At 44.9% G+C, this 22,969-nt stretch overlaps 1 protein-coding gene across 1 annotated transcript in view; it reads right to left on the minus strand.

The window, feature by feature from the left end:
* Positions 1-21,512, minus strand: part of opcml (opioid binding protein/cell adhesion molecule-like) — a 479,068-nt gene extending 457,556 nt beyond the window's left edge. Inside the window, exon 1 of the mRNA XM_041886366.2 lies at positions 21,248-21,512. Coding sequence (XP_041742300.2) covers positions 21,248-21,293 — 46 coding nt within the window. The 5' untranslated portion in view covers positions 21,294-21,512. The remainder of the gene's footprint in view (positions 1-21,247) is intronic.
* Between the last annotated feature and the right edge of the window lie 1,457 nt (positions 21,513-22,969).

Genomic DNA, 22,969 nt, shown 5'->3' on the forward strand with positions numbered 1-22,969 from the left:
CATTGTTCCTCAACTGTAGTGTATGATATACCATTTTCTAGCTCTGAGTCTCTACACAATTTAAAATTTTGCTACGTAAGACCAAAACGAGCCGGTCGGTCACATATATGCAACACATTTTCCACCAACAGGTTTCTGTTCCAATAAACCACGCAACCAATAAACAAAACATACTGACGTCGGGCACTTCAATATCTTGGTTTGCGTTTTGAACACTACAATAAATAGACTATGTCAATCTAGACAAACAGAAAACACATCCCTTCTTACCATGTAGGCATACCCAGTATCGAAGGCTTGGCTTCAAATGGTAAACGTTTTGGTGGTTTTTAACAGATGTCTCTTTCTATTCATCAAATTGCCGCTGCACAGTTTGGATTAATTGATTGATTTTATTTGTCTGTAAAAATATATACCGTACATAAAGACAGGGTAAAGCGACTAGGCATGGGGATAGATAATAATAACAGTAAGAATAAAGAACAGAGTAGCAGCATGTGATGAGTGTGATCAGGCCTAACATCGTCATGTCATCAGCAAACTTGATGATGATGTTGGAGTTGTGTGCAGTGTTAATTTTGGCTCTCTTTTTTTTATTTAGTCTAGTCTTAGTCATTTTGACTAAAATATAATTAAGTCAAATTTTTGTCATTTGAATAATAATTTAGTCGTTATTGTCAAAATGACAAAAACAGTGGCCATTTTAGTCAACTAAATGCCCTTTCTTTTTAGTAATATTTCAGACACATCATATTTGTATTGCCTCATTAACCTATTGTCACGGTTTACTAAGCCAGAACCCAGAAGCAGACCAGGACAAGGTAAGTGGTGTCAAAGGTGAGTGTTTATTTAACTGATCCACGAGTGCTGCTGAATAATCCAGGGAACAGAGCGGGCGGCGTGGATGAGTTGTTGAGGGTGCAGTAGTTGATCCAATGATGGCTCGGCAGCCGCCGACCATCAGGCAGAGGTTGGGTGAAGGTTCCGGACGAGTGATGTTCATGGCTAACGATCCGGCAGGGAATGGATGTTAGGCCAGAGCCTAAGAAGGGTGATGATCAGGACCAGGTGTGCAGATTGCTGATGGGATGCAGGTGCGGAAATCAAGAGAGCTCCCGCCTAGCAACGTTGCCCGGCAACCAGGCAGGGAGCGTTCCAGAACCCTCGGGAAACTGGAGATCACGAGCAGAAAAACTAGTACACAGACAGGACCCGACTCAGACTGCCGGGATCGTTACAGTACCCCCCCTCCGACGAACGCCACCGGGCGGACTCCCCGGAGCGCCAGGATGGAGGCGGTAGAAGTCACGAATGAGGTCAGCATCTAGGATCTGTCGCCGCGGAATCCAACTCCTCTCTTCAGGACCATACCCCTCCCAGTCCACGAGATACTGGAAACCCCGGCCCCGCCGTCTGGAGTCCATGATGCGTCGCACCGTGTAGGCAGGACCACCTCCGATCATCCGAGGAGGAGGAGGAGGAGGCGGAGGAGGCAACAGAGGACTGAGGAAAACAGGCTTGAGGCAGGAGACATGAAAGGTGGGATGGACTCTGAGCGTCCTCGGTAGTTTGAGTCGAACTGCCACCGGATTGATCACCTTCTCCACCACAAACGGACCAATGAACTTCGGTAACAACTTCCTAGACTCAGTCCGTAAAGGAAGATCCCGTGTGGCCAACCAGACCCTATCTCCGATGGTATAGGTGGGAGCGGGGATCCGGCGACGATTCGCCTGGAGCTGATACCGGTCCGAAACTCTAAGGAGTGCCTTTCTGGCCCGATGCCAGGTCCGGTGGCACCGACGAATATGGGCCTGAACAGAAGGCACTGAGAGCTCCTTCTCCTGAGAAGGGAACAAGGGAGGTTGGTAGCCATACAGGCACTGGAAGGGAGACATCCCAGTGGCAGATGTAGGGAGAGTATTGTGGGCATACTCAACCCAAGGCAACTGAGAGACCCAGGAGGTGGGGTTGGAGGAGACCAGGCAGCGTAGCGTGGATTCCATCTTCTGGTTGGCTCTCTCCGCCTGACCATTAGATTGGGGGTGAAAACCAGATGTGAGGCTGACTGTAGCTCCAATGGCCAAACAGAAGGACTTCCAGACAGCAGAGGTAAACTGAGGGCCACGGTCGGAAACGATATCACTGGGCAAACCGTGGACCCTGAAAACCTCCCTAACCAGGATCTCGGACGTCTCCGAGGCAGAGGGAAGCTTGGCAATAGGCACAAAGTGGGCGAACTTGCTGAATCTGTCCACGATAGTCAGAACGACCGTGTTTCCCTCAGAAACGGGCAACCCAGTGACAAAGTCCAGGGCCAGATGCGACCATGGTCGCGGGGAATAGGAAGGGGGTGAAGTAGTCCAGAGCTGGGCCGATTGGTACTCTTATTCTGCGCACACACTGGACAGGCAGCAACATAACCCCGAGTATCCTCGGCCATGGCAGGCCACCAAAAACGTCTGCGAAGAAACGCCATCGTCCGAGCCACGCCAGGGTGACAAGCCATCTTGCTGGCGTGGGACCATTTGAGGACAGCAGGACGAACCGACTCAGGCACAAACAACCGACCGGGTGGACCGTTACCGGGACCGGGCTGCGTCCGAAGGGCCGCCATCACCTCCTCCTCAATCTTCCACCTAACAGCTCCCACGACGCAGTTCCGGGGAGAATTGTCTCTGTCTTGGACACACTCTCCTCCGTCTTGGAGAACATCCGGGACAAGGCGTCCGCCTTGCCGTTCTTAGATCCAGGTCGGAACGTCAGGGAAAAAATTGAATCGTCCGAAAAACAACGCCCACCTGGCCTGACGGGAGTTGAGACGTCTAGCCGATTGCACGTAAGCAAGATTCTTGTGGTCAGTCCAGACAATAAACGGTTGCTCCGCCCCCTCCAACCAGTGGCGCCACTCCTCCAAGGCAAGTTTCACCGCGAGAAGCTCCCGGTTACCCACATCGTAATTCCTCTCCGCAGGCGAAAGGCGACGAGAGTAGTAGGCGCAGGGATGGAGTTTACTGTCCGTGGAGCATCGCTGCGACAGGATGGCGCCAACTCCCACATCAGAGGCGTCCACTTCAACGACGAACTGACGGGCCGTGTCCGGCTGAGAGAGAATCGGTGCGTTGGTGAATCGCCTCTTCAAATCCAGAAACGCTCGATCCGCCTCCGGATTCCACTTGAAGGTCCTGATACTGGAAGTCAAGGCAGTTAACGGAGCGGCCACACGGCTGTAATCCCGGATGAATCTGCGGTAGAAATCGCAAACCCCAAAAATCTCTGGAGCTGCAATCTCGTACCGGGCTGGGCCCATTCCAGAACCGCTCTAACCTTCTCCTGGTCCATCCTAATCTCTCCCCTGGAGATGATGTACCCGAGAAAGGATGTCGTGTGGGCGTGAAACTCGCACTTCTCGGCCTTCACGAACAGGCGATTCTCCAACAATCGCTGCAGAACCTGCCGGACATGCTGGACGTGGTCGGAAGGTTCCTTCGAGAAGATCAGAATGTCATCCAGGTAAACAAACACAAAGAGACCGATCATATCTCTCAGGACGTCGTTCACCATACTCTGGAATACCGCTGGAGCATTGGTCAGTCCAAACGGCATCACCTGATACTCGAAGTGACCCATCGGTGTATTGAAACCCGTCAACCACTCGTCCCCCTCTCTGATCCGGACCATGTGATACGCATTGCGTAGGTCTAGCTTGGTGAACACCGTAGCACCCTGTAAGGAGTCGAAGGCAGAACTCATCAAGGGCAGGGGATACTTGTTCTTGACCGTGATGTCATTCAACCCCGATAATCAATACACGGTCGAAGAGAGCCATCCTTCTTACCCACAAAGAAGAATCCTGCCCCCCAGGGGTGATGACGAGGGACGAACGAGACCAGCAGCTAGGGACTCCTTGATGTAGGTCTCCAAAGCCTCACGTTCAGGTCGGGAGATACTGTATAACCTTCCCTTGGGGTAGACAGCTCCAGGGAACAGGTTGATGGCACAATCATATGGTCGGTGGGGAGGGGAGTGACAGAGCCTTCTGCTTACTGAACACTTCCCCCAAATCGTGATATGTCTCGGGAACCAGGGACAAATCTGGGGGGTTTAGCCTCAATCACCTGACTGGGAACCGAATGGGGACAGGCAGTCTTGAGACAGTTAGCATGACAATCAAGGCTCCAACTCGTTACCTTGCCCGTCACCCAATCGAACGTGGGATTGTGTTCCTTCAGCCAGGGGTATCCAAGGACCAGAGGAACATGGGAAGACGGCAGAATGAAGAATGAAATCATCTCCGAATGATTCCCGACAACAGCATCTTAACCGGTTCAGTCCTCATCGTGATACGTGCCAGACTACTGCCGTTCAGAGTGGTCGCTTCAATGGCTTCCGGCAATTGCTCCTTGGAAAGCCCCAGCTGTTCCACCAACTCGGCATCAAGAAAGCTTCCATCGGCACCTGAATCGATAAAAGCGTTAATCGCTAAGCTCTGATTCCTGTTCATAAGGGTAGCCGGGAAACGGGGTCTGACAGAGGTATTGAGAGGTCGAAACTGGCTCGCTAAAAGTCCTCCCAACTTTAGCGAGCCGCGCAGTTTGACGACCGCCGGGAACAGGTGGCGAGGTAATGTCCCGAACCACCACAGTAGAGGCAACAGTTAGTCCTACGTCTGAGTTGGCGTTCCTCCTTGGTTAACCCGTGCCGCCCTACTTGCATTGGTTCAGAATCGGGAGACAGGACCTCTCCACTAATCCTGTGTGGTGGACGATGATCGACGTATTCTGGTCCAATCCCCGACCCGACTGGAACCTGAGAAGCTGATCGATTGGACGGAACCCATTGCTTCTCCCTCCTTCGCTCTCGGACTCGATTATCCACCCGAATAGACAAGGCTACCAAGCTGTCCAGGTCACTAGGCTCCGGATAGGAGATCAACTCATCCTTGAGCTGCTCCGACAGACCCTGGTAAAAGGCCGCTTGCAGAGACTCCTCATTCCACCCACTCTCCACAGCCAACGTCTTGAACTCGATCACGAAGTCGGCCACGCTGCAGTTCCTTGGTGAAGCGAAAACAGGCGCCTAGCTGCGTCCCCTCCTCGGACGGAATGGTCGAAGAGCTTCCTCATCTCGGCCGTGAACCCCTGGTATGAAGCCATGCAGGGGTCTTGTCGTTCCCAAACGGCTGAAGCCCACTCCAGCGCTCGACCACGCAGCAACTCAATCACAAAGGCTATCCTAGCCTTGTCTGTGGCATAAGAGTAGGGCTGTAGATCGAACACTAACCCACACTGCATAAGGAAAGAACGGCATCGTCCCAGCTCCCCCTCATATTTATCCGGCGCCGGAACCTTGGGCTCACGGAAGGACACAGCTCCAGAAGCGGCAGGCGAGATGGGTGAAACCGGTAGTGGATCCTCCACCGGAAACTTGCGCTGATTCTGGACCTCCGTCAGACCGGTAGAAAGGTTCCGAACTGCCAACGCGATCTCCTGTAGCTCCGTGCTATGATGGCCCAACATCTTCTCCTGATGGGTAATGGCATGGCGAACAGAGTCCAGGTCCGCTGGGTTCATTACTGGCCGGATCGTTCTGTCACGGTTTACTAAGCCAGAACCCAGAAGCAGACCAGGACAAGGTAAGTGGTGTCAAAGGTGAGTGTTTATTTAACTGATCCACGAGTGCTGCTGAATAATCCAGGGAACAGAGCGGGCGGCGTGGATGAGTTGTTGAGGGTGCAGTAGTTGATCCAATGATGGCTCGGCAGCCGCCGACCATCAGGCAGAGGTTGGGTGAAGGTTCCGGACGAGTGATGTTCATGGCTAACGATCCGGCAGGGAATGGATGTTAGGCCAGAGCCTAAGAAGGGTGATGATCAGGACCAGGTGTGCAGATTGCTGATGGGATGCAGGTGCGGAAATCAAGAGAGCTCCCGCCTAGCAACGTTGCCCGGCAACCAGGCAGGGAGCGTTCCAGAACCCTCGGGAAACTGGAGATCACGAGCAGAAAAACTAGTACACAGACAGGACCCGACTCAGACTGCCGGGATCGTTACACCTATAGTAAACACAAATCACTGACTTCCATGTGCACAAACATACATAGCCTTGCCCTATCAACATATTTTTCTGCATAACATTTTATCGCATGATTTACTTCCTAACAGTGAAATTGGCAGAAAAACACATTACTCGGCAGCAGATTTTTTAATCACACACCTTGACAGGGCTCCAGACTAACATTTTTTTCAGTGGCACCAGCCCATGATTTGGTCGCACAAATGTTTTTCTGCAGCATCACGCAATAGAACAAATTTGTTATCATTCACAGTGCTTTAGAGATGGTAGGCTATTCAAGTAATATGTTGTTTCAGCTAACATGTCCAAGCAGGAATGCTTGATTCAAGATATTTTTATGTGCAACCTAATCCAGTGATTGTCATGAATTGACAATAGTGTATTGTTGTTTTATATATATATATATTACTGTAAAAATAGGGCTCAATTATTTCAATAGAGATGAACTTGCCTGCATCTTTATGTGCACTAATATCATAGGCTAATATATTTTGGGGCTTATTCACCACGTGAAAACTCAAAACACATTAGCTAGATCACTAATACTAAATATAATACCCACTGCTAGTAGTCATATATTAATCTAACAGTAAATGTAATGTCCTAAAAAAAACTATGCAGTTGCAGCCCTACTACCCTATGCACTCGCAATGGCCGATGCGCAATTGCGCATTTCGCGCACTTCGTATCTTAAAGCAATATCAAATATCCCGGTTGTAAAATAGTTACTATTGAGCTCAATATTAAGAGATGACAAATTAAAACTATAGCCACAGAAAGCTGCGGACAACAGTAGTTGCTTCCAAATATGTATTTCCCGCAATTGAATTTTGAAATCAGAATCCTTTTTTCTCTCTCCAGGAGCGCACATCAAGTGGCCGCTCATCACAGTAGCAGGCCCCAGCGGAATAGGCCCCAGCGGAACAGGCCCAGGGGCTGACACTTTCATTACAGGAATCATGAGGATAATGCACTTTAAATCATGGTTTTAGCCAACCAAAAAATAGGAAGTTTTGAAACTTTTCAGTGAGGTGACCATGTAATGAATGTTCAGCACGCGACCAATTACACATTTTACTCGCACAGCCAAGTCAAAGGGTCGCAAAAGGCCACTCAATGGTTGCAGTCTGGAGCCCTGCCTCTTGACATACTGTAGCTATATTGTAATCGAAGTTGTGTCATAAGTAGTGGTCTGATAAGTTGCAGCAAACTACTATCTTGCATTATCAATCTGTTATTAACCTACCTGAGCATAGCGCTTTCAGATGTCTCCTGAGGTCGGTAATATTTTTCCCCGTCAAGTTGTGGGTGCAAATGCTGTCTTCTCCCGTGGAAATGTTGCATTCAGTGCTTAATTTGTAAATCAGCAGGTCCCGGAACACATAGTGAGTGTGAAAGAGGGGGTTATCCGGGGGTCTCTGAGGTACCGGAACACATTTAGATTTTTTTTGGTCAAACACAACTTTGCAGCGCAGCAGACAGAGTAAACAGCCAAGTAGCCTACTATATATGGTGGTGAAACAGACAGCACTCTCCAAGGTGCTGATTAATTCAAAGCATTTTAGACATCACTGCAGTATGTCTCCATACTTGAGTATAGCTGTGGGGTTTACACAAGTCCGAATTTCTTATAGCCTAATTTTCTAGACATCAATATACAGCAAACATTTTAGACGTCACTGCAGAACAACGGCCATATGCATATGCAGACCAGAATTTCATATAATTTTCAAGACATCAATGTAGCAGTAGAACAAATATCACAATATCTGAATATAACTTCAAATAAAATAAATAAATGTAGGCTACAGCAGAACACACAACGCACATATTCAGATTAACTTTACAGTACAGAACAAGTTTGTAAATAAAAAATATATATCCTACCTTAGTTTTCAAAACCTCACACGACTCCTCTCCCCATGTCAAGTCAATTTAACTCCTGACAGTCAATTTCTTGCTCAAAGCCATGAGCGGGCCTGTGGCTGTGAAGTTTAGCCTCCTTCTAAGGCTGTTCGGAAGACTGGCTGTAGTCAATTTTTTTTCATTTTGAGTGTTAACTATAACCTGGGTGTCCTCTTTAACCTTGTCTACAAGGCTTGCTGCCACAAAATGCGCCTTGGTTCGGGCATGTTCAAAAACCTTTTTTCTGAGGGCTCTTTGTTAATTTTTTTACATCTGTACACCCACTCTTTTGCTAGTTTAATCCCTCCAGTCGTTTCTAGACCCAAGCTCCCTACCTTTTTGAATATTTTGTACAGCCTAGCTTTGAATTCTGCATGACAAGCCAGGGGTTATACGTTTGGTTGTTCTTGAACTGCAAATTGCACCTGCTCTGAGCACTTCGTCGTGGATGATGCAGGATAGGATGATTACACAGAAGGATCATCACGCTTTTACATGATGGTGTTTCTGGGGGGCGGGAGAAATAACGAGGATGCAACATAATTTAACGCTAATCGCTTGTATTAGAATGTTTACAGTGTGAACAGTGAATCAATTAATAAATCATGCCGCGAGAGGTACCAGATCCGGGCAAATAGGTGCCGGAACAAACAAAGTCAAATCTGAGAGGTGCCAGATCCTGTTCCACTGGTTGAATTCAGTCTTTTTTGAATCTACACGATAAGTAAAGTGGCTTCAAACATCGCCCTTTTTTCTAACAGGAGCTTTTACCACTGGGAGAGTAGCCATGGCTTGTGCCTTAATTGCAACAATGATTTGTTTGCTGCCAGATTGTAAATAACAATGCAAAGATATCAATCTCTCCAAAAACTCTTGTCCTGTCCATTTACTAGTCAGATTCTAGTCACAGAGATAATTTAGTTTAGTCTTGTTTTCATCAACCCAAATGAAACATCATTTTCATTTAGTTATATTTTTTTCTGGGTCTATTTAGTCAGCTATCGTCTCATCAATTGCCACTGACAAATAGGTGTTTGACTAATATTTCCATCACTATTTTAGTTTACAAAATTAACACTGGTTGTGCATGGCCACACAGTCGTGTGTGAACAAGGTATACAGGAGAGGACTTAGCACGCACCCCTGAGGGACCCCCGTGTTGAGGGTCAGAGTGGCGGAGGTGTTGTTGCCTACCCTCACCACCTGGGGCTGGCCCATCATAAGTCCAGGATCCAGTTGCAGAGGAAGGTGTTCAGTCCCAGGGTCCTGAGCTTGATGATGAGCTTGGAGGCGACTATGGTGTTGAACTATAAGTCTATAAATAGCCTTCTCACATAGTTATTTCCCCTCTTGTCCAGGTGGGTGAGGGCAGTGTGAAGTGCAATTGAGATTGGGTATTCTGTGGATCTGTTGGGACATTATGCGAATTGGAGTGGGTCCAGGGTGTCTGGGCTGATGGTGTTGATGTGTGACCAGCCTTTCAAAGCACTTCATAATTACAGATGTGAGTGCTAGAGGATGACAGACATTTAGGCAGGTTACTATGGAGTTCTTGCGAACAGGGACAAAAGTGGTCAGCTTGAAACATGTTGGGATTACAGACTGCCACAACGAGAGATTGAAAATGTCAGTGAAGACACTTACAACCTTGTCTACGCATGCTCTGAGAACGTACCCTGGCATTCCGTCTGGCACGGCGGCCTTGAGAGTGTTAACCTGTTTAAAAGTTTTACTCACATCGGCCACGGAGAGCGAGATCACACAGTCATCCAGAACAACAGGGGCTTTCATGAAGGACTCTGTGTTGTTTTCCTCGAAGCGAGCATAAAAGGCATTTAGCTAGTTAGGGAGATCTGCGTCACTGGGCATCTCACATCTGGTTTCCCTTTGTAATCCGTTATCGTCTGCAAGCGCTGCCACATCCGATGAGTGTCGGAGCCGGTGTAACAGGATTCCACCATCCTCCTATATTGTTCTTTTGCATGTTTGATGTCTCGTTGGAGGTTGTAGCCTAGCATCTGCTTCATCGGACCACTTCCGTATTGAGTGCGCCACTGGCACTTCCTGTTTGAGCTTTTGTTTTTAAACAGGAAGCAGGAGGATAGAGTCATGGTCTGATTTGCTGAAGGGAGGGCGAGGGAGGGCCTTGTATGCAATTCTGTGGGTAGAATAAAAGGGCTCTAAAATTTTAGCGCCCCTAGTGGTGCAGGAGACATGTTCATACTAGTGAGGTAGAATGGTTTAAGTCTCCCAGTGTTAAAGTCTCTGCCCACTAGAAATCCTGCCTCTGGGTGTGCGGTTTCTTATTTGTTTATGGCCCAATACAGAGTGCCAAAGTGGTGTTGGCTTGTGGAGGGATGTAGACATCTGTGATAATTATGGATGAGAACTCTTGGTAGATAAAAAGCTCTGCAGCTTACCATGAGGTATTCTATATCAGGTGAGCAAAAGCTCAGGATTTCCGTCACACGGGAAGCAGTGCACCAGTTGTTGTTTATGAAGAGGCACACCCCTCCCCCTTTGGGCTTGCCTGAGGCTGCCGTCATCCAATCGTGCCACTGAATAGAGAAACCACTGAGTTCTATGTTGATAGATTAAGCCAGCCAATTTTCTGCAAGACATATACTATTTCAGTTTTTCCAAGTCTCTCTGATAGGACTCTCGAATGAAGCTCATCCATCTTATTCTCCAGTCTACTGGATTTGAAGTCAAAATCGAGGTTAGTAACTGTCAATCTGATGTCCAAAAGGGCTTGGCGGTCATATGTGATAATAGTATGAACTTTCTGTACAAATAAAGTAAAGATAAACATGAAAAAAGGTACTACATAGCAAAGTTGGGTTGGAACTAGTAAGATGACGGCCTTCTCCATCGGCACCATCTTTTCATATTTACATGAAAAGAGAACAGGGCTGTGACGGTCATGGAATTTTAGATGACGGTTATTGGTCAGCCAAATGACTACAGTCTCTGTAATAACCGTTTGAATACCGATATATATACAGTGGGGAGAACAAGTATTTGATACACTGCCGATTTTGCAGGTTTTCCTACTTACAAAGCATGTAGAGGTCTGTAATTTTATCATAGGTACACTTCAACTGTGAGAGACGGAATCTAAAACAAAAATCCCGAAAATCACATTGTATGATCTTTAAGTAATTAATTTTTACATTTTATTGCATGACATAAGTATTTGATACATCATAAAAGCAGAACTTAATATTTGGTACAGAAACCTTTGTTTGCAATTACAGAGATCATATGTTTCCTGTAGGTCTTGACCAGGTTTGCACACACTGCAGCAGGGATTTTGGCCCACTCCTCCATACAGACCTCCAGATCCTTCAGGTTTCGGGGCTGTCGCTGGGCAATACGGACTTTCAGCTCCCTCCAAAGATTTTTACTGAGGGAAGGAGGTTGTTGGCCAAGATCTTGTGATACATGGCCCCATCCATCCTTCCCTCAATACGGTGCAGTCATCCTGTCCCCTTTGCAGAAAAGCATCCCCAAAGAATGATGTTTCCACCTCCATGCTTCACGGTTGGGATGGTGTTCTTGGGGTTGTACTCATCCTTCTTCTTCCTCCAAACACGGTGAGTGGAGTTTAGACCAAAAAGCTCTATTTTTGTCTCATCAGACCACATGACCTTCTCCCATTCCTCCTCTGGATCATCCAGATGGTCATTGGCAAACTTCAGACGGGACATGCACTGGCTTGAGCAGGGGGACCTTACGTGCGCTGCAGGATTTTAATCCATGACGGCGTAGTTTGTCTACAATTTTATCCCTGATGTCGTTATACAGCTCTCTGGTCTTGGCCATTGTGGAGAGGTTGGAGTCTGTTTGATTGAGTGTGTGGACAGGTGTCTTTTATACAGGTAACGAGTTCAAACAGGTGCAGTTAATACAGGTAATGAGTGGAGAACAGGAGGGCTTCTTAAAGAAAAACTAACAGGTCTGTGAGAGCCGGAATTCTTACTGGTTGGTAGGTGATCAAATACTTATGTCATGCAATAAAATGCAAATGAATTACTTAAAAATCATACAATGTGATTTTCTGGATTTTTGTTTTAGATTCCGTCTCTCACAGTTGAAGTGTACCTATGATAAAAATTACAGACCTCTACATGCTTTGTAAGTAGGAAAACCTGCAAAATCGGCAGTGCATCAAATACTTGTTCTCCCCACTGTATATATATATATATATATATATATATATATATATATATATATATATATATATATATATTAATGTATATTTATATATATATATATATAAAAGACGCACATTTGCTCCTCTCCTCCACTCCTGACTGCATGTGATGCTGCTGAAGGGAGGGGGGCGTTGCATAGGCAACCAAAGACTTGTTTGCTACAACACCTTGCTTGTTTCAGCAAGGAGCAACAAAGTTTCCTCACGTTGTAGAGTCATTGTTACAGCAGAAACGGACTCAACCGCACAAATGCCCAGCTGTCCCATATTCAGTCAGCTGTTCGTTCCACACAAAAAAAACTGGTTATGACGGTTATTTTATTTTCATGATGGTCTTCATCCATAACCGTCGGTTATACAGTAATTGTGCTAGCCCTAACAGAAAAGCAATAGAAATCAATGCAAAATTATATACAGTACACAATATTATTGATTGAGAGCAAAAATACAAAATGGATGCCACATAGACCTTACCAGAGACACAGAGTCCTTCATAGGGCTGTGCATTGCCATTGCGCTTGTATTGTTTATGAAGCTGGTTGATTTCATGAAGTTTGACAAGGACGTGACCTGCTCTGGGCTGTGACAGAGAAAGTGCACTAATAGGAATGCTACTGTAGGGACAGATCACACAGATTTAGCTTGTTCAGTGGTTCTACAAAAGTATGACCATACTGTACACATTTATGAATACATCTCATTTGAAGAAAGGGTGCCAGTTCAAATCAAATCAAATCAAATTTTATTGGTCACATGCGCCGAATACAACAGGTGCAGACATTACAGTGAAATGCTTACTTACAGCCCTTAACCAACAGTGCATTTATTTTAAACAAAAAAGTAAGAATAAAACAACAACAAAAAAAGTGTTGAGAAAAAAAGAGCAGAAGTAAAATAAAGTGACAGTAGGGAGGCTATATATACAGTAAAATAAAGTGACTATATATACAGGGGGGTACCGTTGCATAGTCAATGTGCGTAGTTGAATTCATGTTCATCACAGATATTTAAATATATAATCTATATAATACATGAGGGACTATGGTTGAGTGGACATATGAAAGACAGGCACGTCAGTAGCTTGTTGTTGGCCTTGTTGTCAGAAGTATACAATTTCCTGTTATTTCTGGAGGAGTTTTAGGGTTCGTGGCTTTGCGCATCATTTAACCTTCATGCTACCGACTGGGGTAATTTTGACTCCAGAGTAGAGCTGGGCAATATGTGCAAAAAATACTTATTGGAATAAATTGACTGAATTGATGCGATAACGATAAATAGAATGATAAGTTTACAACATTGTGTGCCACAGTCTTTTTTAAATTATCCTTTAAAAGATTACTACTAGTTCGATGGTTGTAGCCATCAATTGTCCCATTAATAATCACCCATATTAGCAAACTTATTTCATTTCAAACTTTACATTTCTCTAGTATAGGCTACTTATCGTAATGAACGATATCAGAAAAATGCCTGCGATAAGTGGTTGGTATGGTCGGTGTCGATAATTTACAGTTTATTGTCCCAGCTCAACCTGAGATGCATATATTTGATCATAACCAAAGGTGGTCTATTAAATTATTTAAATATTTATTGACTTTAACTCATCTAAATCATTGTTTAGTGTTTCTGTATCAACATGGACTTTTAAAAAATGTATCCTTTCAGATAATTTTGACCCCAGCCAAAAACACCTAATTCTGCCTATAGTAATTTGATAAATGGGACCTTTATTTGAATCTAGGTTTCTCTGGAGGCATACAAGTTATCCATACCACCAGAGGGTGGAGGGGGACCTGTATCAGTGATTTTGACCAGATAGACAGATCATCTGCAAAGATATAGCTCCCCATGTAAGATTGTACTTTTCTATACAACGTATCGACTGTGTACAAAACTGTGTACAAAACCCAAAGTACCTTATTTTTGTGCATATAAAAATGTGCCAATGGTATACAAAGTCTGCCAATGGTATAAATACTTATTGGTGCTGAAGGAGCACCTTATGTACTCTCATATGGTTATAACCGGTTATAACTAGGTATGACCCTGTACAAAATCTAAATTACCTCATATATGCTTGGTTGCAGCTTATAAAAGTCTGTTAGTGCTATGAATACTTGGTAGAACTGTATTACAGAAACCAGCTAGTACCCTCTATATGTAAACATACTGCTGTATTGGTGTGTATTCTCTGAAAAGTTGTTATTCTGGTATTTATTATATAAATACCAGAATTCTTACAATATCCTCCAATATTCTAAATGTGCAACTCATGATATTTTGGGTGCTATACCATTTGGTTTGAAGTGACTTAGAGGATTTGGGCGTGATTTTTTAAGCTTCCTGCCCTGACCACTACGACTAGCATGTGAATGCTGTCTGTAAGGTACATACATAAAGGAAACTAACACATATTTTTGGTCAATGTCTCTCAGGATCACTTTTTGAAGACAATTGTATGTTTTGTAAATCAAATTAGGTATTTTTCAAAAGTTTGTGTATTGCCCCTTTAAATGGCACAAAGTTTTTTCAGCATAAATACAGTTGAAGTCGGAAGTTTACATAGACTTAGGTTGGAGTCATTAAAACTCGTTTTTCAACCACTCCACAAATTTCTTGTTAACAAACTATAGTTTTGGCAAGTCGGTTAGGACATCTACTTTGTGCATGACACAAGTAATTTGTCCAACAATTGTTAACAGACAGATTATTTCAGTAATAATTCACTGTATCACAATTCCAGTGGGTCAGAAGTTTACATACGCTAAGTTGACTGTGCCTTTAAACAGCTTGGAAAATTCCAGAAAATGATGTCATGGCTTTAGAAGCTACTGATAGGCTAATTGACATCATTTGAGTCAATTGGAAGTGTACCTGTGGATGTATTTCAAGGCCTACCTTCAAACTCAGTGCCTCTTTGCTTGACATCATGGGAAAATCAAAAGAAATCAGCCAAGACCTCAGAATATAAATTGTAGACCTCAACAAGTCTGGTTCATCCTTGGTAGCAATTTCCAAACGCCTGAAAGTACCACGTTCATCTGTACAAACAATAGTATGCAAGTATACACACCATGGGACGACGCAGCCGTGAAACCGCTCAGGAAGGAGCCGCATTCTGTCTCCTAGAGATGAACGTACTTTGGTGCGAAAAGTGCAAAACAATCCCAGAACAACAGCAAAGGACCTTGTGAAGATGCTGGAAGAAACAGGTACAAAAGTATTTATATCCACAGTAAAACGAGTCCTATATCGACATAACCTGAAAGGCCGCTCAGCAAGGAAGAAGCCACTGCTCCAAAACCGCCATAAAAAAGCCAGACTACGGTTTGCAACTGCACATGGGGACAAAGATCGTACTTTTTGGAGAAATGTCCTCTGGTCTGATGAAACAAAAATAGAACTGTTTGGCCATAATGACCATCGTTATGTTGGGAGAAAAAAAGTGGGGGGGCTTGCAAGCCGAAGAACACCATCCCAACCGTGAAGAACGGGGGTGGCAGCATCATGCTGTGGGGGTGCTTTGCTGCAGGAGGGACTGGTGCACTTCACAAAATAGATGGCATCATGAGGAAGGAAAATTATGTGGATATATTGAAGCAATCTCAAGACATCAGTCAGGAAGTTAAAGCTTGGTCGCAAATGGGTCTTCCAAATGGACAATGACCCCAAGCATACTTCCAAAGTTGTGGCAAAACGGCTTAAGGACAACAAAGTAAAGGTATTGGAGTGGCCATCACAAAGCTCTGACCTCAATCCTACAGAACATTTGTGGGATTGAAAAAATATGTGCGAGCAAGGACGCCTGCAAACCTGACTCAGTTACACCAGCTCTGTCAGGAGGAATGGGCCAAAATTCACCCAACTAATAGTGGGAAGTTTATGGAAGGCTACCCGAAACGTTTGACCCAAGTTAAACAATTTAAAGGCAATACTACCAAATACTAATTGAGTGTATGTAAACTTCTGACCCACTGTGATTGTGATGAAATAAATAAAAGCTAAAATAAATCATTCTCTCTACTATTATTCTGACATTTCACATTCTTAAAATAAAGTGGTGATCCTAACTGACCTAAGACAGGGAATTTTTACATTTACATTTACATCATTTAGCAGACGCTCTTATCCAGAGCGACTTACAAATTGGTGCATTCAACTTATGATATCCAGTGGGACAGCCACTTTTTTTATGGGGGGGTGGGGGTAGAAGGATTACTTTATACTATTCCAGGTATTCCTTAAAGAGGTAGGGTTTCAAGTGTTTCCGGAAGGTGGTCAGTGACTCCGCTGTCCTGGCGTCGTGGGGGAGCTTGTTCCACCATTGGGGTGCCAGAGCAGCAAAAAGCTTTGACTGGGCTGAGCGGGAACTGTGCTTCCGTAGAGGTAGGGGAGCTAGCAGGCCAGAGGTGGATGAACGTAGTACCCTCGTTTGGGTGTAGGGTCTGATCAGAGCCTGAAGGTAAGGAGGTGCTGTTCCCCTCACAGCTCCGTAGGCAATCACCATGGTCTTGTAGTAGATGCGAGCCTCAACTGGAAGCCAGTGGAGTGTGCGGAGGAGCGGGGTGACATGAGAGAACTTGGGAAGGTCGAACACCAGACGGGCTGCACCTCCAAGTGATAGAAATATCCAGATATTCATTCCAAACCACAACATCCTCATTTCAATCTTACTGTCCTACAGCCAATACATTTGAGATTCACTTTTGATTGTGTTGCTTTGTTTTAGTAACTCTGAGGATGGCTATGACGCTGGGTCTTGAATACTGAATCTAATACGGGCTCAGTTTGAGACAATTAGACTGTTCCAGACTGCCATTACCCACTGATGAAAGAGAGGGTGGAAATGATAGGTGTGAAATTCAAATGGACCGGACTCCTCATTAGAGGAGGAAGAAGGCTAGACGGGCTGCAGCGTTCTGGATAAGTTGTAGGGGTTTAATGGCACAGGGAGGGAGCCCAGCCAACAGCGAGTTGCAGTAATCCAGACGGGAGATGACAAGTGCCTGGATTAGGACCTGTGCCGCTTTCTGTGTAAGGTAGGGTCGTACTCTGCGAATGTTGTAGAGCATGAACCTGCAAGATCGGGTCACCGCTTTGATGTTAGCGGAGAACGACAGGGTGTTGTCCAGGGTCACGCCAAGGTTTTTGCACTCTGGGAGGAGGACACAATGGAGTTGTCAACCGTGATGGTGAGATCATGGAGCGGGCAGTCCATCCCCGGGAGGAAGAGCAGCTCCAGCTTGCCGAGGTTCAGCTTGAGGTGGTGATCCGACATCCACACTGATATGTCTGCCAGACATGCAGAGATGCGATTCGCCACCTGGTTATCAGAAGGAGGAAAGGAGAAAATTAATTGTGAGCCCTGGGGGATACCAGTGGTGAGAGCATGTGGTGCGGAGACAGATTCTCGCCACGCCACCTGGTAGGAGCGACCTGTCAGGTAGGACGCAATCCAAGAGTGAGCAGCGCCGGAGATGCCCAACGCGGAGAGGGTGGAGAGGAGGATCTGATGGTTCACAGTATCAAAGGCAGCGGATAGGTCTAGAAGGATAAGAGCAGAGGAGAGAGAGTTAGCTTTAGGTTTTTTGAGGAGGGGTGCAACTCTCGCTCTCTTGAAGACAGAAGGGACATGGCCAGCGGTCAAGGATGAGTTGATGAGCGAGGTGAGGTAAGGGAGAAGGTCTCCGGAAATGGTCTGGAGAAGAGAGCAGGGGCTAGGGTCAAGCGGGCAGGTTGTTGGGCGGCCGGCCATCACAAGTCGCAAGATTTCATCTGGAGAGAGAGGGAAGAAAGAAGTCAAAGCATAGGGTAGGGCAGTGTGAGCAGGATCAGCGGTGTCATTTGACTTAATAAATGAGGATCGGATGTCGTCAAACTTCTTTTCAAAATGGTTGACGAAGTCATCCACAGAAAGGGAGGAGGGAGGGGAAGGAGGAGGAGGATTCAGCAGGGAGGAGAAGGTGGCAAAGAGCTTCCTAGGGTTAGAGGCAGATGCTTGAAATGTAGAGTGGTAGAAAGTGGCTTTAGCAGCGGAAGATAATGTAGAGAGGAGGGAGTGAAAAGATGACAGGTCCGCAGAGAGTCTAGTTTTCCTCCATTTCCGCTCGGCTGCCCGGAGCCCTCTTCTGTGAGCTCGAAATAAGTCGTCAAGCCACGGAGCAAGAGGGGAGGACCGAGCTGGCCAGGAGGATAGGGGTAGTGAGTAGTGGAGGATAGGGGGAGTGAGTAGTGTTGGAGGAGAGCGAGAGAGAAAAGGATACAAAGTAGTGGTCAGAGACTTGGAGGGGAGTTGCAGTGAGATTAGTAGAAGAACAGCATCTAGTAAAGATGAGGTCAAGTGTATTGCCTGCCTTGTGAGTAGGGGGGGACGGTGAGAGGGTGAGGTCAAAAGAGGAAAGGAGTGGAAAGAAGGGGGCAGAGAGAAATGAGTCAAAGGCAGACGTAGGGAGGTTGAAGTCACCCAGAACTGTGAGGGGTGAGCCATCCTCAGGAAAGGAACTTATCAAGGCGTCAAGCTCATTGATGAACTCTCCAAGGGAACCTGGAGGGCGATAAATGACAAGGATGTTAAACTTGAATGGGCTAGTGACTGTGACAGCATGGAATTCAAATGAGGAGATAGACAGATGGGTCAGGGGAAAAAGAGAGAATGTCCACTTGGGAGAGATGAGGATTCCTGTGCCACCGTCGCGCTGATCAGATGCTCTCGGGGTATGCGAGAACACATGGTCAGACGAGGAAAGAGCAGTAGGAGTAGCAGTGTTTTCTGTGGTAATCCATGTTTCTGTCAGCGCCAAGAAGTCGAGGGACTGGAGTGTAGCATAGGCTGAGATGAACTCTGCCTTGTTGGCCGCAGAACGGCAGTTCCAGAGGCTGCCAGAGACCTGGAACTCCACGTGGGTCGTGCGCGCAGGGACCACCAGATTAGAGTGGCAACAGCCACGTGGTGTGAAGCGTTTATTAGGATTAAATGTCAGGAATTGTGAAAAACTGAGTTTAAATGTATTTGGCTAAGGTGTATGTAAACTTCCGACTTCAACTGTAGCTTTTTCCTTGATGGCCAAAAAGCTCAATTTTAGTCTCTTCTTCCATATGTTTGGGGAGTCTCCCACATGCCTTTTGGCGAACACCAAACGTGTTTACTTATTTTTTACTTCAAGCAATGGCTTTTTTCTGGGCACTCTTCCGTAAAGCCCAGCTCCGTGGAGTGTACAGCATAAAGTGGTCCTATGGACAGATACTCCAATCTCCGCCGTGGAGCTTTGCAGCTCCTTCAGGGTTTTCTTTGTTCTCTTTGTTGCCTCTCTGATTAATGCCCTCCTTGCCTGGGCCGTGAGTTTTGGTGGGCGGCCCTCTCTTGGCAGGTTTGTTGTGGTGCCATATTCTTAGAATGGATTTAATGGTGCTCCGTGGGATGTTCAAAGTTTCAGATATTTTTTTTATAATTAACCCTGATCTTTACTTCTCCACAACTTTGTCCCTGACCTGTTTGGAGAGCTCCTTGGTCTTCAAGGTGCCGCTTGCTTGGTGGTGCCCCTTGCTTAGTGGTGTTGCAGACTCTGGGGCCTTTCAGAACAGGTGTATATATACTGAGATCATGTGACAGATCATGTGACACTTAGATTGCACACAGGTGGACTTTATTTAACTAATTATGTGACTTCTGAAGGTAATTGGTTGCACCAGATCTTATTTAGGGGCTTCAGAGCAAAGGGAGTGAATACATATGCACGCACCACTTTTCCGTTCTGTATTATTTTTAGAATTTTTTGAAACAAGTAATTTTTTTCATTTCACTTGACCAATTTTGACTATTTTGTGTATGTCCATGACATGAAATCCAAATAAAAATCCATTTAAATTACAGGTTGTAATGCAACAAAATAGGAAAAACGCCAAGGGGGATGAATACTTTTGCAAGGCACTATACGTAAATCATGAAGCTCATCTGCATGTCGTGCGATGCAGGAAAATTCTCAGCAACAAAAGAGTGATTCAATTAAGATCCTACATCTGTATGTCTGTGGTTGCATGAAGAAGTAGGTATAATGTGGCGTATGAGACTTGTTTTGGTAATGTACTATACTACATTGGGCTAATCCTGAAAAATGTTACCTGCACAACTTTTAGAAATGTAGAATTTTACTTAAGTAATATATCAATACCTGAAGTAAATCAAATCAAATGGAAATGTGCCTCAGGCCCTCTCTGATTTGTAATACTGGACACTCTTTCCCTGAACATCAATGAAACACACACTCTCGTCTCCGTTGATTAACATGTCAAAGTCCCTCACAGACGCTGCATGTCTAGCTGCGACAGACACAAATTATACAGACCTTGAAGTCATGGCATGAAAAACGTGTTGCCGTTACCCTGGAGAATATAGGCAGCTCCTTAGACATGGTCCCAGAATTATCTATATTTATTTCCTTGGCTAGGATCAAAACCAGATATGACATTTAAGTATTTGAGACAGCAGTTCATATGACAGATTGATAATTCACCTGACAACCTAGATCCATCCCAAGCATCATCACAACAAACCCAACAGACAGTACAGTACATCTCTCTTAGCATTCCTAATACATGCAACATATCATCTGCATAGGAAATATCACTGGTATCCTGCATTATATGCTGTTGCCAATGCAAGCTTTTCTTTGCATCAATTTATGTCTACATCAAAACCCAATAGAAGCATGTTTTGGCAACCCTGTGGGAGCTTGGGAGACAACTTAGTAAGGATCACCTTGAGCTAAGACCAAAGCTTCTTAGTAGAATCAACAATGCCTGGACTGACTTTCCTCCACTGTGTTTCACCTGAATCTTTTCCAACAGCTTATATTGACAGTGACAGACCCCTTCTTGGGAGAGAGAAAGAGAGAGAAAGCGGGGGAAAGAAAAAGACAGTGTGTGATTGTCAAATGTAGCTCCCCCAGTAGAACTCTGTTGCTACAGTGCATCACTTCGCAAGATCAGCAACAATACAACAGCCAGTGAGCGGGAGATGGAGAGAAAGAGAAAAAGAGAGGGAGAGAAGTCTTACCTGGGAACACCCACGACAGGACGAGGAAACACATGGAATTATACATTCTTCCAATTTAATCTGTTGACACCGATGGACACTTATGTTTCTTCGTCACCCTCTTCTGTATTATTGTTTTTCTTTCAACAGGACAAGACAACAGTGTTGTTTTGCTCTCCTTTCCAATTCTCAAATGTTCCTGGTTTTCCTTTGACTGGTATTCTCTATGCTGAAGGTTATTTCAATCCAGTGCAGGTTGTGGCAGCATGCAGCGACCGAGTCCTCATTCAGTATTCTCACTCACACATACACACACATACGCAGGGACCAATGCTCTGAAAGCCAAGGGAGAGGGGTGGTCTACCTCTGCTCCACTCTCATTGGCCAAGGCTTTTGGCTGTCAGTCAGACCCAGCCATTGCTCTGTTTTTGTACTATTGGTACATGAGAAGTTCCACATACTTAGACTGATATGGGTCGCAGTTGTAAATGAGAACTTGTTCTCAACTGGCTTACCTGGTTAAATAAAGGTAAAATAAAATAAAATAAAATAAAAATATCATGGTTGGAACATCCGGAAGTAATCAGCCTCTATGCCAACTATACAAAACGTAACGTTATGACTATAACTACTGACTTTGGTTGAAGGATCTACAATCACGCCTGACAAGGCCAATGAAATTCGAGCCAGGCTGGAAGCCCCGCCTTCCATAGGTGATAAGCGTGAGCCTCGGATTCATTCCTTCAATTTAATCCCACTCTTCACCGATCCTCAGGGAGCAGTAGTTATAGTCATAACGTTACATTCCCTTTCAGTCAGTCAACTTCGGTACAACATACTATGAGAAAATATAATCACCCCCCAAGCCAACCCCAAAGGATATTAAATTAAATGGCCTATCGAGACCTTGGGAATATAAAGGTTCTATCTGACATTTTTGTAAAAAATTAGTTAGTCACATATAATTGATCTTTAGGTAGTTCTGCATATGTCTGTGAAGTTAGATGTTTGCAAAATATAATTTTAAGTGAAAATAAATTACAACTAGACATTTCTATTTGCATAAACCCATTTAAACTTGGCACTATAAGGTTCTATCTGCAATTCAATCACAAGCCTGAACAAATACAGATGGACCAATCAGAACACATATTTGCCATCTCCCTCTAAGTAATGGTCTAGGCTAGTCTAGCCAGTAATAATGTCATGCGGGCAAAAAACAACACTGTCAAAAATCTTGAAGTAAATGATGTCACATTGTTGTTCAGTGATTACAATAATTAGCCTGATGATCATAATACTTAATGTATTTGATGATGTGTTCTGACTTTAAGTATTCAAATAGCTACAGTTTTCAAAAAAACTGAACATGTCTAATTCAGAAGTGTCAGATAGAAACTTAAGCCTGAACCCAGATTGACATTTCAGAGCCATAAAGGTCTGTCTGCGATTGCACCCCTCTAAAAAAACAGATTTACAAATGTCTCAGGATTTTGATACTCAGCACATTAGGTACCTTTAAGGTGAGGATCTTGCCTTTTGTTGCTATATGCCAGGGAGCTAGCCTCCACAATTCAGTGGGAGAGATACTGCTTAGAGAGTGCCCTGCTGCGAGCTGGATTAGAAAAACAGACAAAAAACTGGTCACATATCCGTGGGTCCGTTCAATGTAAGTGCGTAAAGTTGCACCGGATATATCCTATGTTGTTCTTCTGAAGCAAAAGGGAAATATTTCAAAGCTAA

The sequence above is a fragment of the Coregonus clupeaformis genome, unplaced genomic scaffold (assembly GCF_020615455.1).
Source record: "Coregonus clupeaformis isolate EN_2021a unplaced genomic scaffold, ASM2061545v1 scaf0016, whole genome shotgun sequence".
Classification (NCBI taxonomy): Eukaryota; Metazoa; Chordata; class Actinopteri; order Salmoniformes; family Salmonidae; genus Coregonus; species Coregonus clupeaformis.